At 37.7% G+C, this 21,205-nt stretch overlaps 1 protein-coding gene across 1 annotated transcript; it reads left to right on the top strand.

The window, feature by feature from the left end:
• The first annotated feature begins 67 nt into the window (after positions 1-67).
• On the top strand, positions 68-18,208 carry tcf25 (transcription factor 25 (basic helix-loop-helix)). Its single transcript, XM_020098950.2, has 18 exons — positions 68-513; positions 1,133-1,252; positions 1,377-1,448; positions 1,715-1,836; positions 2,561-2,626; positions 2,724-2,806; positions 4,187-4,317; positions 5,004-5,103; positions 6,670-6,763; positions 6,872-6,964; positions 9,741-9,846; positions 9,948-10,107; positions 10,276-10,363; positions 11,547-11,705; positions 12,188-12,278; positions 12,773-12,852; positions 12,976-13,051; positions 17,571-18,208. The coding sequence occupies exons 1-18, from the start codon at positions 280-282 to the stop codon at positions 17,736-17,738; spliced, it is 2,043 nt and encodes a 680-aa protein (XP_019954509.2). The 5' UTR covers positions 68-279; the 3' UTR covers positions 17,739-18,208.
• The last annotated feature ends 2,997 nt before the right edge of the window (positions 18,209-21,205 follow it).

Raw genomic sequence — 21,205 nt, 5'->3', positions numbered from 1 at the left:
CAGCAATGATGCTTACATTATATAATCACTATAAGTATAAACGTATTGCATCGTTATTTTTTTACAGCCTTGTCTCACGCTTTGGTACTTGTTTGACTCACACTCCGCTCCAGACGGTGGCGGTAATGCGCTAATAAGTTGTTTGTCAACCGTCATTAAACACCACCACCACCATCATCAGAAGAAGAAGCTCTAATGGTCAACACAGAGGCTGTCAGCTCTCTTACACTAATTCAATCACAAACATTCAAGTGTACGTGTCTCCGTGGGTAGCGGACCATGTCTACCCGGGCTCTGCGGAGGCTCCGGGGCAAACAGCGGGGTCAGGAGGCCCTGGACCTCGGGGAGCTAACTTTGAGTGTCGGTCCTGAGGAGCAGCAGCAGCAGCAGGCTGAGGAGGAGCAGGAGCAGCTGGACGTGGCTAATGTCTCCCCTCCGTCTGAGAGGAAAGACAGCGGCCAGAAAGCGAAGAAAAACAAGGCTCAGAAAAACTTCAGCAACATTTATGAAGTGGTAAGGTGGCGACGTGTTGTTAGCTCCTGCGTCAGTGTAGCTAGCTCTCTGTTGAGGAGCCTTGCTAACACATGCTAGCTGTGGTGTGTGTTAGCTCAGCTCCTGTAGCCCCGCTGTTAGCTCAGTGTTGCCAACAAGGTCGCTGTTTGGACAACAAGCTAAAAACGTGCACATGAACCAACATGTCCCTCCAGCTACAGTTTACCTGAATTATCAGTCATTTGAATGTAAAGACAATTAATTAAGGTAAATAATGTTTAGGACAGATGCCAATGGATTGTGGATCCCTTCATACCTTTGTTAAAGATGGTATCGAACAGATTATGTTGTACAGGACTTTACATGATTTAGTTGTATATTCGCTGAGTTGTGATACATAAATTTAAACTCTATGATAATGCTTGCGTTTTATTCATGCCATGCCATCCAAGAGCCATGGCTCACAACAGGGAGTTTGTGTTTCTGCAACTTTGACATCTTGAACTGGATTTGTTGTAAGTGTAACCATGAAATGACTTCAGGTAAAGATGTTGTGTTTTTGCTGGTTACATTTTTTTCATCCAGCTTTGTATTTGTTTTACTAGCATCTAGCTTTAATGTCCATTTCACATTTTGTTAGATATGTGATGTTGACAACGAGGCAGAGAAAATCTCACCTGATGAAGAGGCAGAGAAACCTGATGGAAATAAAAGGAATGGAAATGGAGACACTGGCAAATCACAGGAAACATCTACAAAGGTAAAGACTAAGTGAGGGTAGTGGGGGCCTCTTTCTATGATCTTCTGTTTTGTTTTAAATATTCTACTGATCTAAATGTGTATCTTTGCACATTTCAAGCTGTCATCTCTCTTTTCTTTAAAAGTCTGTGTCTGGAGACAGAGTTAAAAAGAAGAAGAAAAAGAAGAAGACAAAAGTGACATCAGAGGAAAGACAGGTATGTTAAGAAGTGGTCAATATCTGCTCTAAAACTTAAATGATAACTCACCCTCTAATTGATCACTTTAGTAATATTTTTGTTTGCATTCTTTAAATTTATAATCAAAATAATTTTACCGACAATATGAATAAATAACTACGAATCATTCTGGAGAGACAAAGAAAGTAAGCACACTATAGCTCATTTTAGCCATTCAACAATTACACGTTGTTACACTTACTTCACTCATTATTTTTAATAATCTCTCTGTGTGGTTTTAAAAGGCTGCACCGGATGATAACATTGATTTATTGCTGGAGGACTTGGAGCAGCCCAATGGCCTGAGTTTGCAGAATGAAGATTGTGGAGGCTCTGAACGACGATCGGTGTTACATGTTGAGCACAGGTGAGGAGACAAACACCTCATGTTGACACAATAAATAGACCCAGACAAGAGCTTTTTTTCTGTCTGTTCATTTTTATTCACTCAGTGGATGATTAAATAATATTGTGTACACTTAAAAGCACTCAACCTACTTGGATTATAGTGCTGTGTCATTGCTTTGTTAAATAAATTGAAGCTGGTAATGCATGAATTTGTCCATTGGAGTAGTGATACTAGCTATTAAACACTACACAGTTTATATGATTCTCAATATTTGTGTGATTCCTCACTGCCACCACGTGGGGGAGCTTGACACCACACAAATGGTGTCTCCAAACAGTCTTTAAACTGTTTAGACTAGAGAATATTAATCTTGGATGATGCTCTACAGTGAATTAGCACAGAATTATGAAAAGTTAGAAATTGTTGAAATTTGTTGCACACCAAATAGTGAGCAGGCAATTTCAACAACAGTCAAAACAAAAGCAAACTTTTTTTATAAACTTAATTTGACATTGTTCTAATTCAATTGTAAACTTGTCAATGCCTCCTCTTAAAAATCACAATAAAACTTATATAGTTATTATGTAATCATTGATAAGTCAGTATTTGTGTTTTTTGATCAACAAGCAGACATGGACCAGCACGTCTAGAAAAATCAAAACATGTTTCCCTTGGACCATATTTCCTCAACTGGTTTAAATTGTCATTTGTCAATCTGCTCTTTTCTCTATGAATTCATCAGGAATCTCAACTCAGAGACGGAGCTGAAGAGATATTTTGGGGCTCGAGCTGTTCTCGGAGACCAAAGGTAAAAAGAACACATTAGTTTGTTTGAAAATTGATAGTTCAGGTCCTCAGCTCGGTATACCGTAAATTCTTCTAATTGTTTGCTTATCTTTTGCCAGACCTCGACATCGAAACAGGCAGTTTCACCGCAGCACCTGGATGACCAGTCCCAAGGACAGCTGGCCTCGCTTCAGTCGCACAGGTAGATAAGGGTGTGTTGACACCCAGATGAAAGCATAAGCCGATAGGTGTTGGTGTATTTCAATGCTTCAAGCCCATTGAAGTAAAGGCCATTTATATTTTTCTTACCACTGTGCCTGCATTTTTTAATGACAATATTTTTTTAAGTTTTCCTCTAGTTTTTTGACATGTATTCCCTTCCATGAGCACCAGTGGTTTGAGGGACACCAGTAGTGCTGGTGTTGTTCTCTATATAGTGTGTTTATATTATAAGTTATTGTTAGGTCCTTTTAGTGTGAAGGAATATAGAGCAATAAATATTTTAATATGCAGCCATTATAATATAACATGAATGTTACTTTTGTTACACTAACGTCATCATAAAGACTTCCGTGTTGTGTGCTGAAAGTCTCCATATATGTATTATGGAATATTACTCCCCCCCCCCCACACACACAAATATCGCTATTAAAGTAGCTAACCCGGCCATATCAATACACGGAAAATGTTATTTCAGACATTTGCTGACTCACTCAGACTTTTTCTTGATATCAAGAATTAATCTTTTCCTCAAAACTGTTATGCTTTTAACACTATTGGCGTCACCACTTGTAAGATCTCCATAAAAGTTCAAACAGCGTTACATCACTGTTAAAATCTAGGTTGTTTTGCATCTTATCATGCTTATCTCTAAATAATTCTGTTCTCAGAACTCGAGAAGCTGTGATTTTACTCCTTTAATAAAGAGTTGGCACTAAGCGAAAGCAGCAAACAAACAAATGGTCTAAAATATGATAAGAATATTGAATTTTTGCACTGATGAAATAAAAGTCAACCACTATTGAAATGATAGAGGAACAGCTGATGAGTTGAGCCACCACCTCTATTGTCAAACATGAAGGCGTTTCTGTTATGACTCAGGATTGTACTGCAGCAGTTGGAACTCGCACACTGGAATTCATTGATGATTTCACTGCTGATTAAAAACAACCAGATGAATTAGGAGTGTCAGTTGTGAGGAGGTTGACTAACCCTTTTCTGGAAGACTTGATATGACTGAGCAGCATTCACTTGCTCTAAAACTCGACTAAATACAGTGAATCAGCTTTCAGACACTCCAGAGCATGGGGTCCGAGCTCTGAAAAATAGAGTGTGCTGATGTCTGTGTCCAAATGGCGAGACAAATGAATTTGTTTATTTAATCTAGTGTCAATTATTTGTATTACAATTTAAATATGCCGAAGAGCCAGAAGAACAAAAATATGCAACCTGACTGCATCCTCACTTCCTGTCACCCTTTAGTGTCTTTCTTTGTTTTGCCTTTGTCTTGTTAATTTGTTCTTTCTGTGAAGCACTTTGTAACTTTGTGTAAAAAGTGTAATTATAACTCTGCTCTCCACAGGAATCTCAATGACTTTACTGGAATCAAAGGATGGCGTGCATAACTTCACCTATGAACACAGTCGGGACTATCAACAAGTACAGTTCAAGTTCCTGGATGCTGTAGAGTCCATGGATCCCAACAACATAGTGGTAAAATAAGATATCCTCATTTGTAGTTGATAAATACATGAATTGTTGAACAACTGAACAACAGCGCCTGCTGTGTGGACTCACATTTCAATAAAAATGAATCAATCAAGCCTATATGGGTTTCTTATATACACAAACAATGTATGTAATGTATTAAATATTGTTAGATTTTTAATAAACATTATAGAGTGCATATTAGTTGTTTTACTACATTCCTACAGCTTATTTCACTGTACTCTGTGGATTCCATCTTTTCTCTCTTTGTGGTCCTTGGGTTTTTGTTATTGAAATGTGGTGGTATATGCATATCTATCACAGAGTCCACAGACCATCTAACAAAATCATGTGTTTATATTTATATAACTTCATCTATTCAGACAAACAGCGTCTATTTACAACTCTGAGAAGGAATTGTATCATGTGTCAGAACACTACAGACAACAGGGTCTGTGGTTAAATGGTGCAGGACTTGCTGAGATCAAATTGGTCTCTCTTTGTACGATGGTGTACATTGATTTGCTGCTCACTTCCTTTGAAAACAAATGAGCAAATTTCCAAACGGACATTCTTTAGATAACGTTATTGGCAAATTTATGATCTTGAATTTTGTATGATTTCTTGTTTTTCAATCAACTTTCCTTTGTCCATCTGTCAATTTCAGCTATGTCTCTATTTTTTGCCCGCAGGCTCTGCTGCAGCTTAACCCTTACCACATTGATTCCTTGCTCCAGCTTTCTGATGTCTGCCGCATACAGGAGGATCAGGAGATGGCCAGGGACCTCATTGGTGAGGATTATTGGCTCCCTTCATAGATGTTGTCAGTTCTAAACCAAAGACAAGACTAAAAATGTGTTTAAGGCCTGCTATCACTCAGAACAATCTTTTTTGTTTATATTTAAGTCAATTCCTGTATACTAACCCTAGAACTTACTGGTCTGAGCTAAACGCTGATTTTATTTGTGGCTCTAAAAATGAGGCCTGTATCAATAACAGTATCAACTTAATAGTATCACCATCCGTACAAGTCTGGCTTTGCCATTTTAAGCTTAATCCACCAACTCGTTTTTTTCTTTTTATAGACCCCAGATTTTGGCATAGATGTGAAATAACAGCTCCTCTTCAGACATGATTAAGCTTTTTAAATCTCTTTCTGTTTTCCATCACGTCTAAGAGTCTCAGGCATGTACTCTACATTTATTACTATTAATTCATCACATACATTTTTTTTTCTCCAATGACCTGAATAATCTTTGTCTAAAAAGAAATAAATTAGTAATTTAAAAGCCACCTAGCATTCTGTTAATATAATATCATTCATTAAGGTGCTGTGGGCATGGCTGGTTATTTTTGTGCATTGCGTATAGTGTATATGGTTCACTTAATGTTTTAGATTGATAAAATGCATTTATATAACATGCCTAAAGTAATGAAATCAAATCCCAGATGATTCCCACTATAAATCAACAAAACAGCCATTGTTTATCTAGGCAAGTTTAGTTAACAGTCGACATTTATCTTCTTCAGGCCATCAGTTGAACTTAAACATACAACAGAAAATTAAGACAGCGTACAGGTCTTTTTTAGTTGTATTTCTTTTACATAAGAACATTGGGACTCATTCACCAACCATTCTTAAGAAGACATTTCTTCTTAAAACCCACTTAAGCAGTTTTTGTGAAGATTCTGAAATTGACCAATGTTTTCTTTCCTGGGATTTGTTCTTTTGTAAGAACAGAATCTATGCACACTGATGATCACTCTTACCCACACTTGACCACTGACATGCTTTTATAAACGAATTATTTAGTGTTTTTTTTATTCTACAGTTGTATGATAACATTTTAAAACATAATACTTTTTAATTTCTTTATGTTGCTCAGACAATTTAAACACAAAGAAATGTTGAAGGGGAGAACACTTATTCACAAAATGAAGAGTTCAGTCAGTTCACATTTCTCTGTGTGCACATGGCCCTGCAGTCTCATGTCCTTTTATTAGCATTGTGGGGTGTTGACCAATGCTAATTAGGAAACTTATGAAGACAATCTGATGTACAGTTTTCTTAGGAAACTTCTTAAGAACCTCCTTAACCTTCTTTGCTGCTGTAATACTGCAAATTTCCCCATCGTGGGACTAATAAAGGACTTCTTATCTTATCTTAAGAACAAATGTAGGAAAAATCTTAAGAAGGTATTGGTAAATGAGGCCCAATGTAATTGTCTCAGTCCAGCACCTGCATTAATGTACACAATACCTGTGTTTGAATTCAGCTACACATTGTGTGCTGAAACATTGGATGTTGTCAAAATAGAAAAGAATCTGATTATTTACGTCTTTGTTTCTTTTTTTAAGAAAGGGCCTTGTACAGCTTCGAGTGTGCATTTCACCCTTTATTCAGCCTGACATCAGGTACCAGCAGACTTGATTATTTAAGGCCAGAAAACAGGTTGGTGGCTCCTTTTTTCTTCAAGTAGACATTACTTTCATCATTCAGAGCCTAAATTGTGTTATGACCACTTAGGAATTTAATGATTCAATAATTTTGTGTTTGCAGGGCATTTTATCTTGCTCTCTATAAGCACATGATATTTTTGGAGAAGCGCGGATGCCCACGGACGGCATTGGAGTACTGCAAACTGATCCTAAGGTACAAAGAGAAAAGCTTGGGCTGTGGGAAAAAGACACGGTATAAAGTCAGAAAGAATAATATTTTTCAAAAGATTACAGAAAATAATCTTGAGCTTTTCCATTTAGATGTTAACCACTAACATTGGTCTCACATTCGTTAATAGTTGTTATGACAGTGATCTCTTTGTGACTAACTTATCTATGCTATTATATCTGTTTCTATAAAAGAAGGAAGGTGGAAGTTTGGGCACTCATTTCTGTCTCATGTGTCTGTAGTTTCTTTATTTGATATCACACTGAAAATTATTTCATATGATCACATGGCTTGTTGGCTAAACAAAAAGAACTTTTATTTCCTTCAATAAAGCAACCATAGAAAGCAGCCTTTGCACTTTGAAAAAAAGTCTTCAAAGACTGTTAACTCAGCTATCAGACAGGGTTTTCCCTATGGTTCTGGAGCCTTTGTGATGGTAGTAGACATGAGCAAGAAGTAAGGGGAACAGCTGCTCACTGATGAAGAGGGCGCGATGTCCTTAAATAATCTTTAACAATTTTGTGAGTGTATACCATACAAAATAACATTGGTTAAACTAATGAATGGATTTGAACTGAACTTTTGTTATCCGCTCATGATCATGTGACAAACAGCGTTTGGCTGCTAATCAAAGTTTTTGTTGGGTTGGACATCTGTAGTCAGTCAGTCTTTTTGAGCTTGTCATCTATGACAGACATTCAGGCCATTGATACTGGGACACATTGTCTGTGAGCCAGTGGAATAATGAGTGGACCCCTGCATCGGTGGGATGGTGGATCATTAAGAAAAAACATTTTTTCTGGCTCTTGTTTATTGGCTCTGTGTGCCTGTCATTTGGGCTGCTCATGAGAACATGACATTAAGAACTTGTTTTGCTTTGGAGAATCTATTTTCTCTGTGGCAGCAGGAAAGGTTGCAGCCGCCTTCAGAAACCACAGGTTAGATTGAACTAACCAAACACTTAATTGATTAACTCTGAAAGACTCACTGCAGAGAAATTCCAAAACACCCAATAGCCTAGCAACGTAATAAAAATAAGGGCTCCTATATTGGGACCATTACGGTAACTCTCAGCATTGTTATTTTATTCTTATGGTTTAGACTCTGCACACAAATGTTTATGCTCTTTAATTAAAGCCAGGGTTGGTAATCCTGGAAAAGCTAAGAAGAGCAGGCTACACTACACAAAATGCAACAAATTGCAACAATACATCCCACCCCCCTACCATTGACCCTCTCGTCAAAGCTACATCCCCAAAACACATGAATGAGATGTTGCTTGACAACAGCTTGAAGCTGACTTTTCCATGGCTTGCTTGCTAACTTCAGCGGCGTATGCCTCCTACACTGAAGGCAGGAACGTTGTTAAGTGTCAGACAGCTACCCCGACCAATCATTTGATTCGATCCAGATGAAATCATAGGTCATGTTTATTACATTCCTGTGAGAGCCACAGACAAGTTTAATATTGATGTATATGCGAACATCAAGGAGGATTTCAACAAATATTATAAAAGGTCTTTCAGAAACGAATTACCAACCCAACTTTTGATTCGTACAGTTGGAGGGAAAACCCTGTTAGATTTGCTTAGAAACAGTGGAAAACAACTGGACATGTGCTTGAGGCAGGGAGATTGAGGATGGTGTTTTTTATGTGAAGTACTGCCTGATTTGTGTGACCATGATGATATTAATTAAAAACTAATCATTTACATAGGTAATAAAATTTCCGCAAACGGTCATTCTAAGTGTTTGAATCTCATATATCAACATAAAACCTTGTGGTCATGCTGGTACAGACACCACTTAGATAAGACTTTAACACACTCACATGGCTATTTTCCAACACACTGCTACCATCCGTCTGCCATAGCTTGAGATTTACAGGCTGCCTATATAATGTTCAGTGCTTATCTGGGATTTTCATCAAACTCTGGCTTCCTGACTTCATGATAGCTATGTTCTGGTCCTTTTTGTAAGGCAGCAGTTAGGGAATAAAAGCTGACAGTTGTCCCTCTCCATGCTGCTCTGATTAAATCACTGCTTATAATGGAAACATGATCTATAACAGAATATTTAAAAGCTCAGTTTGAAGAAGTGCCTCACATATACCGTTTGATATGTTTGTTTTTAAAACAAGCATGCTCGCTCAGAGAGTTTTACATACATTTTTCCAGGCTTTGAAGGAAACCAGAATTAACAAGTTTCATTGTCGTCATCACTTGTAGTATGTGCACAGCAGACTGAAAAGTTGAAGAGAAGCTTCTGCATGATAACTTCTGTTGGTCAGTGTCCACGGGTTCCATCTTTACCCTAAAAGCAAATAGAACGCTTTTGAGCCTCTGTGGTTTTTGATGTGTCATATATTTAACACAAAGTGGTAACATTAGAATTTAATGAATTTTGCCTTTTATAAGGACCGAGACATGTTTAGAGTTTGCTTTTATGTTCTACCCTGCAGGGTGGGGGGGGGGACTTGAGTTGTGCTTGGTTGCCTGTCTTTATGTGTCATCAAACCTTCTGTTATGGTTTTGTTTCAAAAAGGTTGATGAAACTGCACATTTGTGTTAATCAGGTGATGAAGTGGAGCCTTTTGAGCCTTTTTGTTCTTTATCACTGAGGGAGATATTGAGATTTCATGTAAATGTGATTGAACCAAATATTCTGCTTTGTCCGGTTTTGTGTAATCTCCTAATGACTCTTATTATTGGTAAAGTGCATGCAGTAACCATTTGCATGTCTTGTCTCCTGCTATTTTTAGTTTGGACCCAGACTCTGACCCACTTTGCATGCTCCTGCTCATTGATTTCCTGATGCTGCGGTCCAGAGAGTACCAGCCTCTCCTCCAGTTATATCAGGACTGGGAGGTAAAGAGTGCTATTATGTGTGTTTTGTACGTGTTATTGTTAACTGTAGTTTAACATTATGTGTCGGTCTGATGTGGAAATATATCATTTTTTCATTTCAGGAGCACAGGAATCTGTCCCAGCTGCCAAATTTTGCATTCTCCACTGCACTTTGTCATTTCCATCTCAGTCAGCAGGAAGATATGGATCCTGGAGAAAGTGACAAACAAAAAAGCAAAGCTGACCAGATGCTGCAGAATGCCCTCATCATGTTCCCTGGAGGTAAAACAGGGAACCAATACCATCAAAAATATTATTTAGAAATAATTAACCTTCATTCATTTTCACATTTTTAATGGCATGATTAAATTCAGTAAAATAGTAGGGGTTTCTTGACATTGAGGAAGTTGTAAATGTGAATTTTCACCTCCCTGTGTTGCTTTTTTGCAGTGTTGATGCCTCTGCTGGATCTGTGCACTGTGCAGCCGGATGCCACAGTCACCTCACATGCTTTCTTTGGGCCAAAGAGTCAAATAGGGTAATGTATTCTTAAGTGTTGCATAAACCATCTATCAATAATATATTATTCTGTATTTTAAATGTTTATTCAACTACTATTAAAACAATATCTGCAATGCTATTTAAATTCACATAGGGGTTTTAGGGGCTTTTAAGTCGGGAGACTGCTGCTCTTCCATCATTTAAAACCACTAATTATTCCCTTACTTCCTGAAAAACCAGGCTGTCTTCCTTTGTTACTCTTTGTCATCCTCACTGTATCAATACATAGTACTACTTCAGAGGATGTAGTAACACAGCTTGATCAAACACTGACTTTGTACAGACAGAGGGTTTCATAGTGATCAACAGAAGTTGGGGCGACTATGGTAATTTATTTAATTTACTTCCTTTGCTGCAGGAAAGCTTAAACAATTTCTTAATCATTGAAAATGTCTATTCTTTAAGAAATGTAAATGATTTCCAGTTTTTGATGACCCAAACCCTTTTTTTTCTCTTGTGCAGTTAAAAACGATTTTAACTTTACCCAAAACCAAACACTGACGTCAGATAACAGACAAAGCCAGCAAATGAATAAACACTACTCAGCAATCATTACACACTACATATAAATATATATATATATAAATGCAACACTGCATTAAAAAATCTTTACAGAAAAAAAAACTGATGCCTCTGGGCCGGGTCAGGCCACAGGACTTCATCTATCACAGGCAGTCCTCTCCCTGGAAAAGAAACTTTTGCGTGCAAAATCCAGCCTTGAATAGATCCAATAGATCACATGATCACACGCTGCATCCAGTGACTAGAAGAGATTTTCCAGGGTATAGTGATTTCTGTCATACACTTTCCATGGCAATGCTGAGAAAAACATTTATATAGGATTTGGAAGGGTAGTGTATGATGGAAGGCCAAAATTGAGAATACGCTGGTTATTGATAAAACATTCACGTATTCTTTGACCACAGTAAAAGCTCACGTTGTCCGAATCAACAACATAAACAAGATGCTCTGACGGCTCATGTCCTCTCTGCTCATATCTAAGCAAAGCATTCTTTGTATAGTCCTAAAATAACCTGATTGGACATGTGTGTGCTAAATTTTGAGTGATAGTGTGTTAATGATGTCAAAGGGTTAGTTGTTTTTAACCTTGAGGACATCTGTGTTTCATTCATTCAAGTCATCCTCCCGTCTGTCTGTAGGCAGCCACCAGCTCTGGCTGAACTGACTGCTCTGTATGTGGGGAGGACTTGCAGTGTCTGGAGGGAAGCAGCAGTGATGCTTTGGTTGGAAGAGTCTGTGAAGGAAGTGTTGCATCGAGTCGATACCAAAGACCCTCTAGTGTTGGACTGTCAAAACAAGTAAGATCTGCTGCCATAAGTCACAATTCTGCCAAGCTATTATTTTTCCTCAACAACAGAGGTGTCACCCCGCTCATAGAGAAATCTTTCTTTTCTTTTTGTGTGACTGTCGTTTTATTTTTTCAACAATTCCTCATCTGATGAACTGTAGCTGATGTGTTGTTTAGGACCTAAAGAAGATTTAACTAGAAACATTTTTGGATGAGCGGTTGTCGTGAAAATCAGAAGAACTGTGTCTATTTATTTTCAACTATATAGTGCAACTGGTAACCATGTTTAAGACACAACCCTAGTTGTCACTGCTAACATCGTTAAAGATCATGTTCCAAATCGACAAGCAGAGCACAAGTACATTTTGATAGTAAGTTATCCATTGGAAAATCCTTAAGGACTTGTGTTATGTTTAGGATTTGTCGCCCAGTGAACTAACACTGTCCTTAAATAATTGTACTCAACACCTTCAACCTGTCATTCTGTTGTAGGAGAAAGCAGAGGTACCAGAGTGCACCGAGGAACATCCATCGCCACGTCCTCCTTTCTGAGATCAAGGAAGCCACTTCATGTCTGCCTCTTGTAAGAAATGATCAACAACCGCTCACACACAATCCACTGTATCCACAATGTCATGCACTCACCAATAGAGAATGGATGTGGGATCTAAATTAATCAGATTTGATCAATTTCAGTATTTATCTCATATCTGCAAACTCAAACCCAAGCAACGTTTTCTCAGATACATTTGTTTTGTTTCAGAATCAGAAGTACTTTATTAATCCCCGTATGGAAATTAGTTTCTGTGAAGTTGCTTCATACACAAATTGTTAATGTTTTATTTCTTAACTCTCATGACTCCTGCTGTTCTCCGTACCAAGAAGATCATCACCTCTGGAGCAGCTTCCAGCAATTAGAATAACTTGAGAAAAAGGCCAGACATTTTATGTAGTGTGAATGACATATGGGATTTTACTGGTTTTTACAACTCACTGTAATCCTTTATTCTGCAAATAGTACAATTGCCAACTAAAAGCTGTTGCAGTTTATATATATTATTTACTTAATATCCTCAGGAGGTGACCACTCAGCCTGTGATGGGCTTCGACCCTCTACCTCCACTGGACTCAGTCATATCGTATACCCGACCAGAGAGGTAAAGACCTATACATCTGTGTACATGAAATTCCATAATAGTGTCAGAGAAAATACAAATATAGATCCATCCTCACCGGCTTTTACACTTTAATGAGATGTGTATTTTTGTGTCTACAAATAGGCAGCATGTTGGTGCATCAAATGAGAGTACACTGTCCCTGTTTTTCCGGTCATTGCTGCCAAATTTCAACCTTCAGGTGAGTTGATCTGGACCAGGCCAGGTAGGTCTGGAAAAAAACAACTGATCAGGGGTTCTATAGTGAACAGGGAAAAAGTCATTTAAAGTTGGTTTTATTTTAGTAACAGAAGGAGAGACATGTGGAAGTAGTAGAGTGAAGATAGTGAGTTAGTGACATGCATCAATTGGATATGAATGCATGGTAAGAGAGGAGGAGAGAGCAGCTCAGTGTATCATTGGAAGCCCCCAAGCATTGTTTGTAGCAGCATAAGTGGGGGCTGTTCAAGGCAAGTCTAGGCCAGCCCCAAATATGCTTTAATCTTTATTAATAAAGAAGGTTTGAATCCTACTCTTAGAGGGTGTCTGCCTCTATGGAGCTTTGTTCCTATCTTTATTCAAGAGTGTGGTCTTTCATTTTGAGAGCACGACATGTTGAATTTATGTTCAGATTGCGTATTACTTTTCATCAAAACCATGCCCTTCCACTCAAATAGCCCCAGTTTGCACTTAAATTTGCTGTAGTTTAACGGTAACGATATATATTGTTACTGTACTGTACTCTTAATTAATCCAGGCCTTTAATTATTTAAGGTATGCTTGAAGTTTAAACCTAAGACTTAATAAGGTGAATAGAATTGATTCAATTACACAACCATCAGAAACAAGTTGAAGAGTAACAACACATATTATGTGTGTTTTTGTCTGGTTTGAAGCTGTTATGCATTGTAAGACTTAATTAGGTGAATAGAATTGATTCAGTTACAGAACCATGTGGAACTCCATATCTAACATTTGCATTCAGTAAAATCTTTCACGAACATAAAAACTTGACTATATCTGATAAATAGGACTGAAACCAAGTTAGTGTGCTTCCCTTAATGCCAATGATGGTCAGCGTCAAATTCAGCACTTCAGATCTGTCAAGACAAGCACAGAGACCTTTGTCAGATGCAGTTAAACGATCATTTGTAAGTCTCTCCAGTGCGTCTCTGTGCTCTGATTCACTGTAAATCCTCAGATAAACTGTTGTGGTGGAAGTCACACAGCTAATGCATGACTGTCTCCTCAAGGAGTTGGGTGGTAGTTTTATGGAAGACACACATTACGTTTGTCTTCAAACACACCCTAAAGTTGAAGTCACATATGTTCTATATGTTATGCTATTGTCTTATTGTCATAATTTGTTAACTGAAGCTAGTCCTTCCTTGAGCTGAACTGTGGTGATGTCATTTAAAGACAAATCTCTGTGCTGCCACTATTGAATAATAGAAAAAACATCTTGGGACATGAATAAAGAACCCATGGTGTGCATGTGGGGACATCATGTGATTAATAGCTCTAAGCCCTACATTCAAATAAAGCTCCGTTGTGTCTTTACAAATTGTGCGAGTTCACTGATTCAGTTATTAATTCATGATGAAGTGACCTTCTCCAAAAGGTGTTAACAGATTACCACAAATTCTCTGTGAGTCGACTGTCACTGAGCTTCCAGTCCAACACAACATAAAGGTTGAGTTTCCTGGTTAACGGTTATTGAAGTGACTCACAGATACACCCATTTATAGCAGTTCCCTCCAGGGCAGGTGGATTTATCTGAAATGCTGGAAGATCTGGGACTGCATCCCAACAAGCATCCTTTACTGATGAAACACTTCCTCCAAACACTCATGGTTCCCCCTGAGGGGGGGACAACTGAAGAAATATCAAAGAAAGCATATGACCTTTTTAGAGTTAATTCTGTCCACCATTTCTCTGTGTTACTGAAGGAATAAAACAGTAACAACATTCATGCAAACTTGTTCGTGGCCCTGGTCTTTCCTAATAGTGACATTTAAAACTTGTTGAATTTATTGGGCCAATTCCCTTTATCATAATTAATGTGGGACATTTTGTCAATGTGTAGGAACACAATCTTTATAATATATTGTCCATGTTAATTGAGCACATTTTTTTGGCCCTTTATCGTCATGACTGAATTTTAAGTTCCAAAACCTATAGACTGCAGCTGGTCCTATATGAGAGGGAAATATTTTTTATTGGGGGGAAAAGACACAGATAATCTGTGGTTGATCTGTGGCTTCCAGACTTCCTGGAACTCCTGTGGGGCAATTTTACACTACTTTGTGTTCAAGTGAATTATTAACAAAAAAACGGATGTAACATTGAAGCTACTTAACCAATCAGCCCCCTGCACTGGGAAAAAAATTAATTTAAATTATAAAAAAAACTTTACTTGAACTATTTATAATAATATAATTATTACAATGTGATATAAGATTTTAAATATTTTTAAAGTGAGATAATGTTCTCTTTTGCCTAGGTTTGCATTGCACTCATTCTTGGTCCATATTTTCCTCAGCAACAAATGAGTGTTTGCTCTTTCTACTCATTAACTCCACTTTATTTGCTTATCCCTTATTCCCCCAGAGCACACTGTTTGTCCCAGAATGTGTGACAAATACCCAGAAAGGCCATTTGGCTACAAACTCTTCGCTGTCAGTTGTGAGGAGGTTGACGAACCCTTTTCTGGAAGACTTGATATGACTGAGCAGCATTCACTTGCTCTAAAACTCGACTAAAAAAGACTGTGAAGCCGTTTTCAGACATGTTGCAGGAAAACTCCAGAGCATGGGGTCTGAGCTTTTTCCCCAGTTTGCCAACTGAAAATTTCTGAAGTGAAGCTCTGATTATAGAGTGTGTCCAAATGGCGAGACAAATTAATTTGTTTATTTAATTTAGTGTCAGTTATTTCTATTACAATTTAAATATGCCGAATTGTCATCCTCTCTCCAGGTCTAATTGAACCTGTTGCATACATTTCAAACCAACAGAAACATTACTCTAAAAATGGTTTTGCCCTGCAGTGGACCTGTATGGTACATTTGACAGCATAGAACAAGCGGTCCGACAGACTTAACTCACTTGTGACATTTTTATGTTAACATCTCAACGCATCAGAGCTTCTTAGCAGAGTATTGACAGCACTGCAGTAGTACTGTCCACAACTGTATTGATGGCATTTTAACAAATATTTGATTCAATATATACCATTATCTAAAAACTGGATTTCATTAGATATGGACAATAGAAATGATCTGGATGTGACTCACACTGAGTATGTGCGTAGTTTTCACCACCACTGAGGCAGGCGTCTGCTGTCGTACAACAGATGACGCTAAAGAGCACCAGGTGGTTGCTCTAAGGCAAGACCCATTTTGTTACTTCAACAGTGAAGACCTCAGTCTGCTCTGATCAATTACCAACAGTCAACTGAAGTCTCATTCAGCTGGAACATAATATTTCACTGGCTTTAAAAAGCTAATCATGCAGTAATCGCATACATGCCAGATCAGAGAGACATCGTACAAGAGAGGGCACCACTCTGCTGCTTAAGTATGACTCTTAGGTCATTTTGCATGAATCTGTGTTTTTGTCATGTTCGCCACATTCAGCTTTGTGACAGAGACGGACTGACACTATCTGACATGAGTTTATAAAACAATGGAGGAAATCCATAGTAAATCATCACTGTTTAAGTGAGAGCCATGTGTATATACATTCTTTTTACAGCATCATTTCTGTAATGTCAAGGAAAAATAAATGCATCAAAGCTGGACAAAGGCAGAGCTGAAAGTAACGTTGCATTTTTTAAAGAAAAATATGAAGAGGGTGTTGTGCTATACAGAGGCTTTACCTTTTCAATATTACTATCAGACTGTGTAATGTGTCTGTAGATTAATATTTCTCCAAACATTACATTAAGAAACATATATATCAGGTACTTGTACACACAGAGCATCCTGTGGATCAGCTGTGGATGTTTATTGTTAACAGATGGGCCCAAGGCATGTTTCCATCGGGACAGTTCCATCCATCCTGCCCATGTTATCCACTTATAGAGAGGAAGAGATACAATATGGATAAAAGAAATATAGTTAATACACTTAAAAAGAAGTTACATGTTGTGAAGCAACATTTAACACAAAGCTAGCTTACCCTGGTATAGATGTTGTTGTTATTTGTCTTAGATTATGCACCTATCAAGTGAGATAATTCAATGTTGGTAGTTTAACAAAAATATAAAATTGATTACAATCTAGGACAAATCCTTTTTTTCAACATCCTGCGATTGAACAAGTTGGAACTATTTCAGGATTTTCTTAAAATACACTTAACAAATGTTAAGATACAAGAAAATAATCAGATATGCAATGATGTCTCCCAGTAGATTGCAATATCAGAGAACAAGTGCAACACTTATAATGAATTCCACAGAAAAAAGAATGTGAGGCGGTCAAGGATATTGTTACTTGCGCCAAGGATATTATGTATTCATCAGTGTTTGTTTGTTTCTTAGCATGATTGGGCAAAAACTACTCAATCGATTTCTATGACATTTTGGGGAGGGGTGGGCGGAATTTTATATTACTGTGTACAATTTGGGCCCTGGTTAAGGTATCTGCTCTCATTCTAGTGAGAAGATTGAAAGTATGAGGGAGCCAAATAACTGGTTCATATTTGTCTATTTTCTTGTTTAGGGTGAATTAAGGCAGGAGGACGATATGGAAGTGGCTCGAGCTGGTCAGGAGCTGAACCAGGAGGTGAATCGTCTTATGGTGGCAATGAGGGACATGTTGGCAAACATCAGGTTTCAAGAGCCACCGAGAGAGGACAACCCTTACAGGGACGAGGAGGAGTGGGACTGAGAGGAGGAGAACTTAGGAGGAAAGATAAGTGCTGAGGAGGCTGAAGAGAAGACGAGTGGACAAACAAACTTTCACACAAAAATAATATTTTATTGTGTTTGTAATAATTCAGACCAAAGTAGAGGGATGACTGAATGCTTTTTTTTTTTAATTGTCACAAATTCAGAAGACAAAAGTAAAAGGAATAAATGACTTGGTGTCTTGGGACTGTCCACTTCTCTGCTTCAGAGGCATTGATTAAAAAGAGAAAATTACTCAGGGGTGATTCAATCAGTCTTTTACCAGATTGAGAAAACTGATTGTTTCATTGAACCTGTCATGTCATTAACAACTGTTTTAAAAGAAAAGAATAATTAAACAATCATTGTGAGATGAGCAGCGCAACACATCGTGGGTGCTTCTCTTCTTCTCCAGTTTTTCATGTTCACAGTGGACTGCTTTATGAAAGAATAAAGTTCCTACAGCTCTTATGTTGAGTCGAACTTCTGTGTCACAAAAAATCAGTTTTAGTTGACAACACCTACTTTTGTGAGAATAATTTCAGACATTTAAGTTTTTATTTTCCCACAACTACGTTTTTCCTCCCATTGCTTTAAGTCAACAAGCTCTGTTCTAATTATATATAATGGGAAATCTATTTGGATGTCCATGTTTACTTTCAATGACTAAAGGTGAATTCAAAGGCAAATTAAATTTTATTAAACACATTTGCCACTGAACTTAAATATAGATTGTTTTAAATGTTTTGATTCTGAGCCAAATAAACAGTTTAAATCCGATAAATATGTTTTTGCATAGTGTTCAGTCATAACCTTCTTCATTGTTCATCACTTACTATATTTGATAGAGATTTAATTAACAAAACCCAAACATCCAACCAAAAAAATCTGAGAAATTGCATTAATTTGTTTGGACAAGCATTTTTGTGAGTATTTTGGCTAACTTAACTCTGTTCTTCTACCACTGGATTACCTTGTTGTTTTATGAGTTACACCGAGACTGAAAACCAGCTTTGTGTGTGGACCTGAGCTTGAACCACTGACCAACCTCTGCTTACTTGCTATTTTAATAATAATAATAATGACTGTATTTGTATAGCACTTAACTAAACAAAGTTACCTGCTTCACAGGAAAAAAAATAAAATCCATGGCTGGAAGAGGATAAATTATTATACAAAGGTATTCAGTTCAGTTACATTTTTTGGGCCACGGAGCAGTTTAACCATCACATTTAAACTCTGTAAGCCTGGTTGTTGTAATGAAAATAATAACTTCAATTTACCGTTGGTGTCATCAAGTGTTTCAGCCTATTAATAACAATAACATTGGGAGAGGCTAAAAGCAAAACTGACTGGCTACTGGCTTGTATGGCGGTGCTATGAAAGTCATGTGGCCCGCTCAGTAGATCAGACGTCATTACCTCTGTGCCTTTTTTATTCTATTTATTTATTTATTTGTTTGATTTTAAACTAGATTTAACTAAATACCTACTCTCATAGGTAGCAGAGTCAGACGCTGTCATATTAAACCCAACAGTTCCCACAATGAGCAAACCCTTTCTTACCACTCTCACAACAAAATAAAGAACTTTATCCTGCAGTCTTACAATACTTCATTCACTTCCATTACTGCGAGTTAAACAATTTCTTTAAAAATTTATTTTTCAATTTTTGAATAGTACAAAGAGTTGCTCTTCCTGATGAGATCTGGGGAGAATACTTAGAATTCTGATGTTTTTGAATAACTTCCCCTCGTAGTTCAACGTTTTCACAAACCATCTGAGCCCTTAAGAGAGATCCTAACAATGACGAGCTGCTCTGTGTAGGGAGGAGGGTATAAAAGATTTATATAAGATAGTTTTCTGAACACCTTAAGGGTTCAGATTAGAAAGAATGAAGACATAATGACCACTTTACTCCTAATTGGTGCAGCACAACCAGGGTAAATGAGGTGAATGATCTGCTACACTATTTTCTCACCTGCCTCATTTTGGCTCATCCTGCAACACCCACAAAGAATTTTCCACATACAACGGAGTTACACTTGTCCCTCTAGTTGGGTTTTCTCTCCCTTTTGCTTCTCATGAATTCACCTTCAACTCTTTTTTTAACCGTTTACTTTGTTTTTTCTGGCTCTGATCTTAATATTTTAATTATTTTTGCAATTTTATTTTGCTTTCACTCATTTATCATCTACAACAATTTATTCTTGTCTCTGCCCTGATGTGTGATCTTTCAACTGCTTTTAATTCTTTCCTTTATTTGCCTTAAATGTTTAACTTGTAAAGCATCTTTAAAAGATGCTGTGTAATTATATCCACCATCATTATTATTAACATTATGAAGTTAGCTGTGTTTAAGTCAATGATTCTTACATTTTAGTTTGAGCTGACTTGCCAATATTTGATTATTTGTGGCTCACAGAGAAATGGCTGGAATTTTTCCAGTAGTCTGATGCTGTTCATTAGTTTATATCCAGTGCAAGATTAAGATAAATCGAAATTCAATAAATCATTCCAAATATTTCCCAAATTTATCTTAACATTTCCTTTGTGCTCTCAGCCATAACTCATGACCTCAGCCTATGATGGCATGTGTTTAAGTGGAGATGAGACTGGCTGAATTGGCTCTTGTACCCCCTCTCTCCTCTTTGGGTGAATTCCCACTTCCATGGAATAGATGGATGGAGACGTTATGATTTCACTGGGAGTTGAAGGCCTGAGCAACACAAGCTCATTGGTTTGAATGCTTCGCTCACCAAGACAAAGCAGAGATGTCCTGACCTTTCTCTACACCACATATTGCTTTACTACCAAAGCTGCTCTTCAGTCACTGGGAGAGACAATGCACCAGCATGTGGCTAATCTTCAGCCCTGTTAGCTTTTTAAATTAGGACTCTTGTTGGAATTAGGCTTCATCATCACATCAAACCAGAACCAAAACTGCCCAGTAATAGAAGAAATGTTCACAAAGGATGGTAAGATGGTAAATCTAACCTCCAAAGAATTCAATCAGCATGTTTGTTGAGGGTGCGTCTTTGCTCCTTCTCATAGATACAGAGTCATCCCTGCTCGTCATGGAAACATATGCATTGAGTTTTACACCTTACATCAGCCTTAGGGGCCCCATACTGGTTTATGGACACTTAGCAGTTGCCATGATGATTTGCAAGACTTGGGCTTCACACCACTCCACTCCAACCACTGACTTGGCTGTAAGAACGCCTGCTGCTTGACATCCCTGGACCGGTGCTCGCAAGATGTAAGATTGAACTGTTGAAGTATAGCTGGTTTATGACACAGTAAAGCATTAAATCACCAACAGAGTTTACACTAGCCAGTTGAGGTATAGCAACATATGTGTGAGAGAAAAGAGTTTTCCTTTCAGAGCAACAGCTAATGGGGAGAAAACATGATTTCCACTTCATGTCAATCAATTAAAGTGAAAGTCAGTGACTAGATGGCCTCT

Source organism: Paralichthys olivaceus, chromosome 1 (genome assembly GCF_024713975.1).
Source record: "Paralichthys olivaceus isolate ysfri-2021 chromosome 1, ASM2471397v2, whole genome shotgun sequence".
NCBI classification, from domain to species: domain Eukaryota; kingdom Metazoa; phylum Chordata; class Actinopteri; order Pleuronectiformes; family Paralichthyidae; genus Paralichthys; species Paralichthys olivaceus.
This window is presented reverse-complemented; position numbering and strand designations above follow the sequence as displayed.

Coding starts and splice junctions, on each gene's coding strand:
- tcf25 (XM_020098950.2), top strand. CDS start 280: ATGTCTACCCGGGCTCTGCGGAGGCTCCGGGGCAAACAGCGGGGTCAG. Junction 1,449..1,714: donor TGACATCAGAGGAAAGACAG/GTATGTTAAGAA, acceptor TGGTTTTAAAAG/GCTGCACCGGATGATAACAT. Junction 6,965..9,740: donor TACTGCAAACTGATCCTAAG/GTACAAAGAGAA, acceptor TGCTATTTTTAG/TTTGGACCCAGACTCTGACC.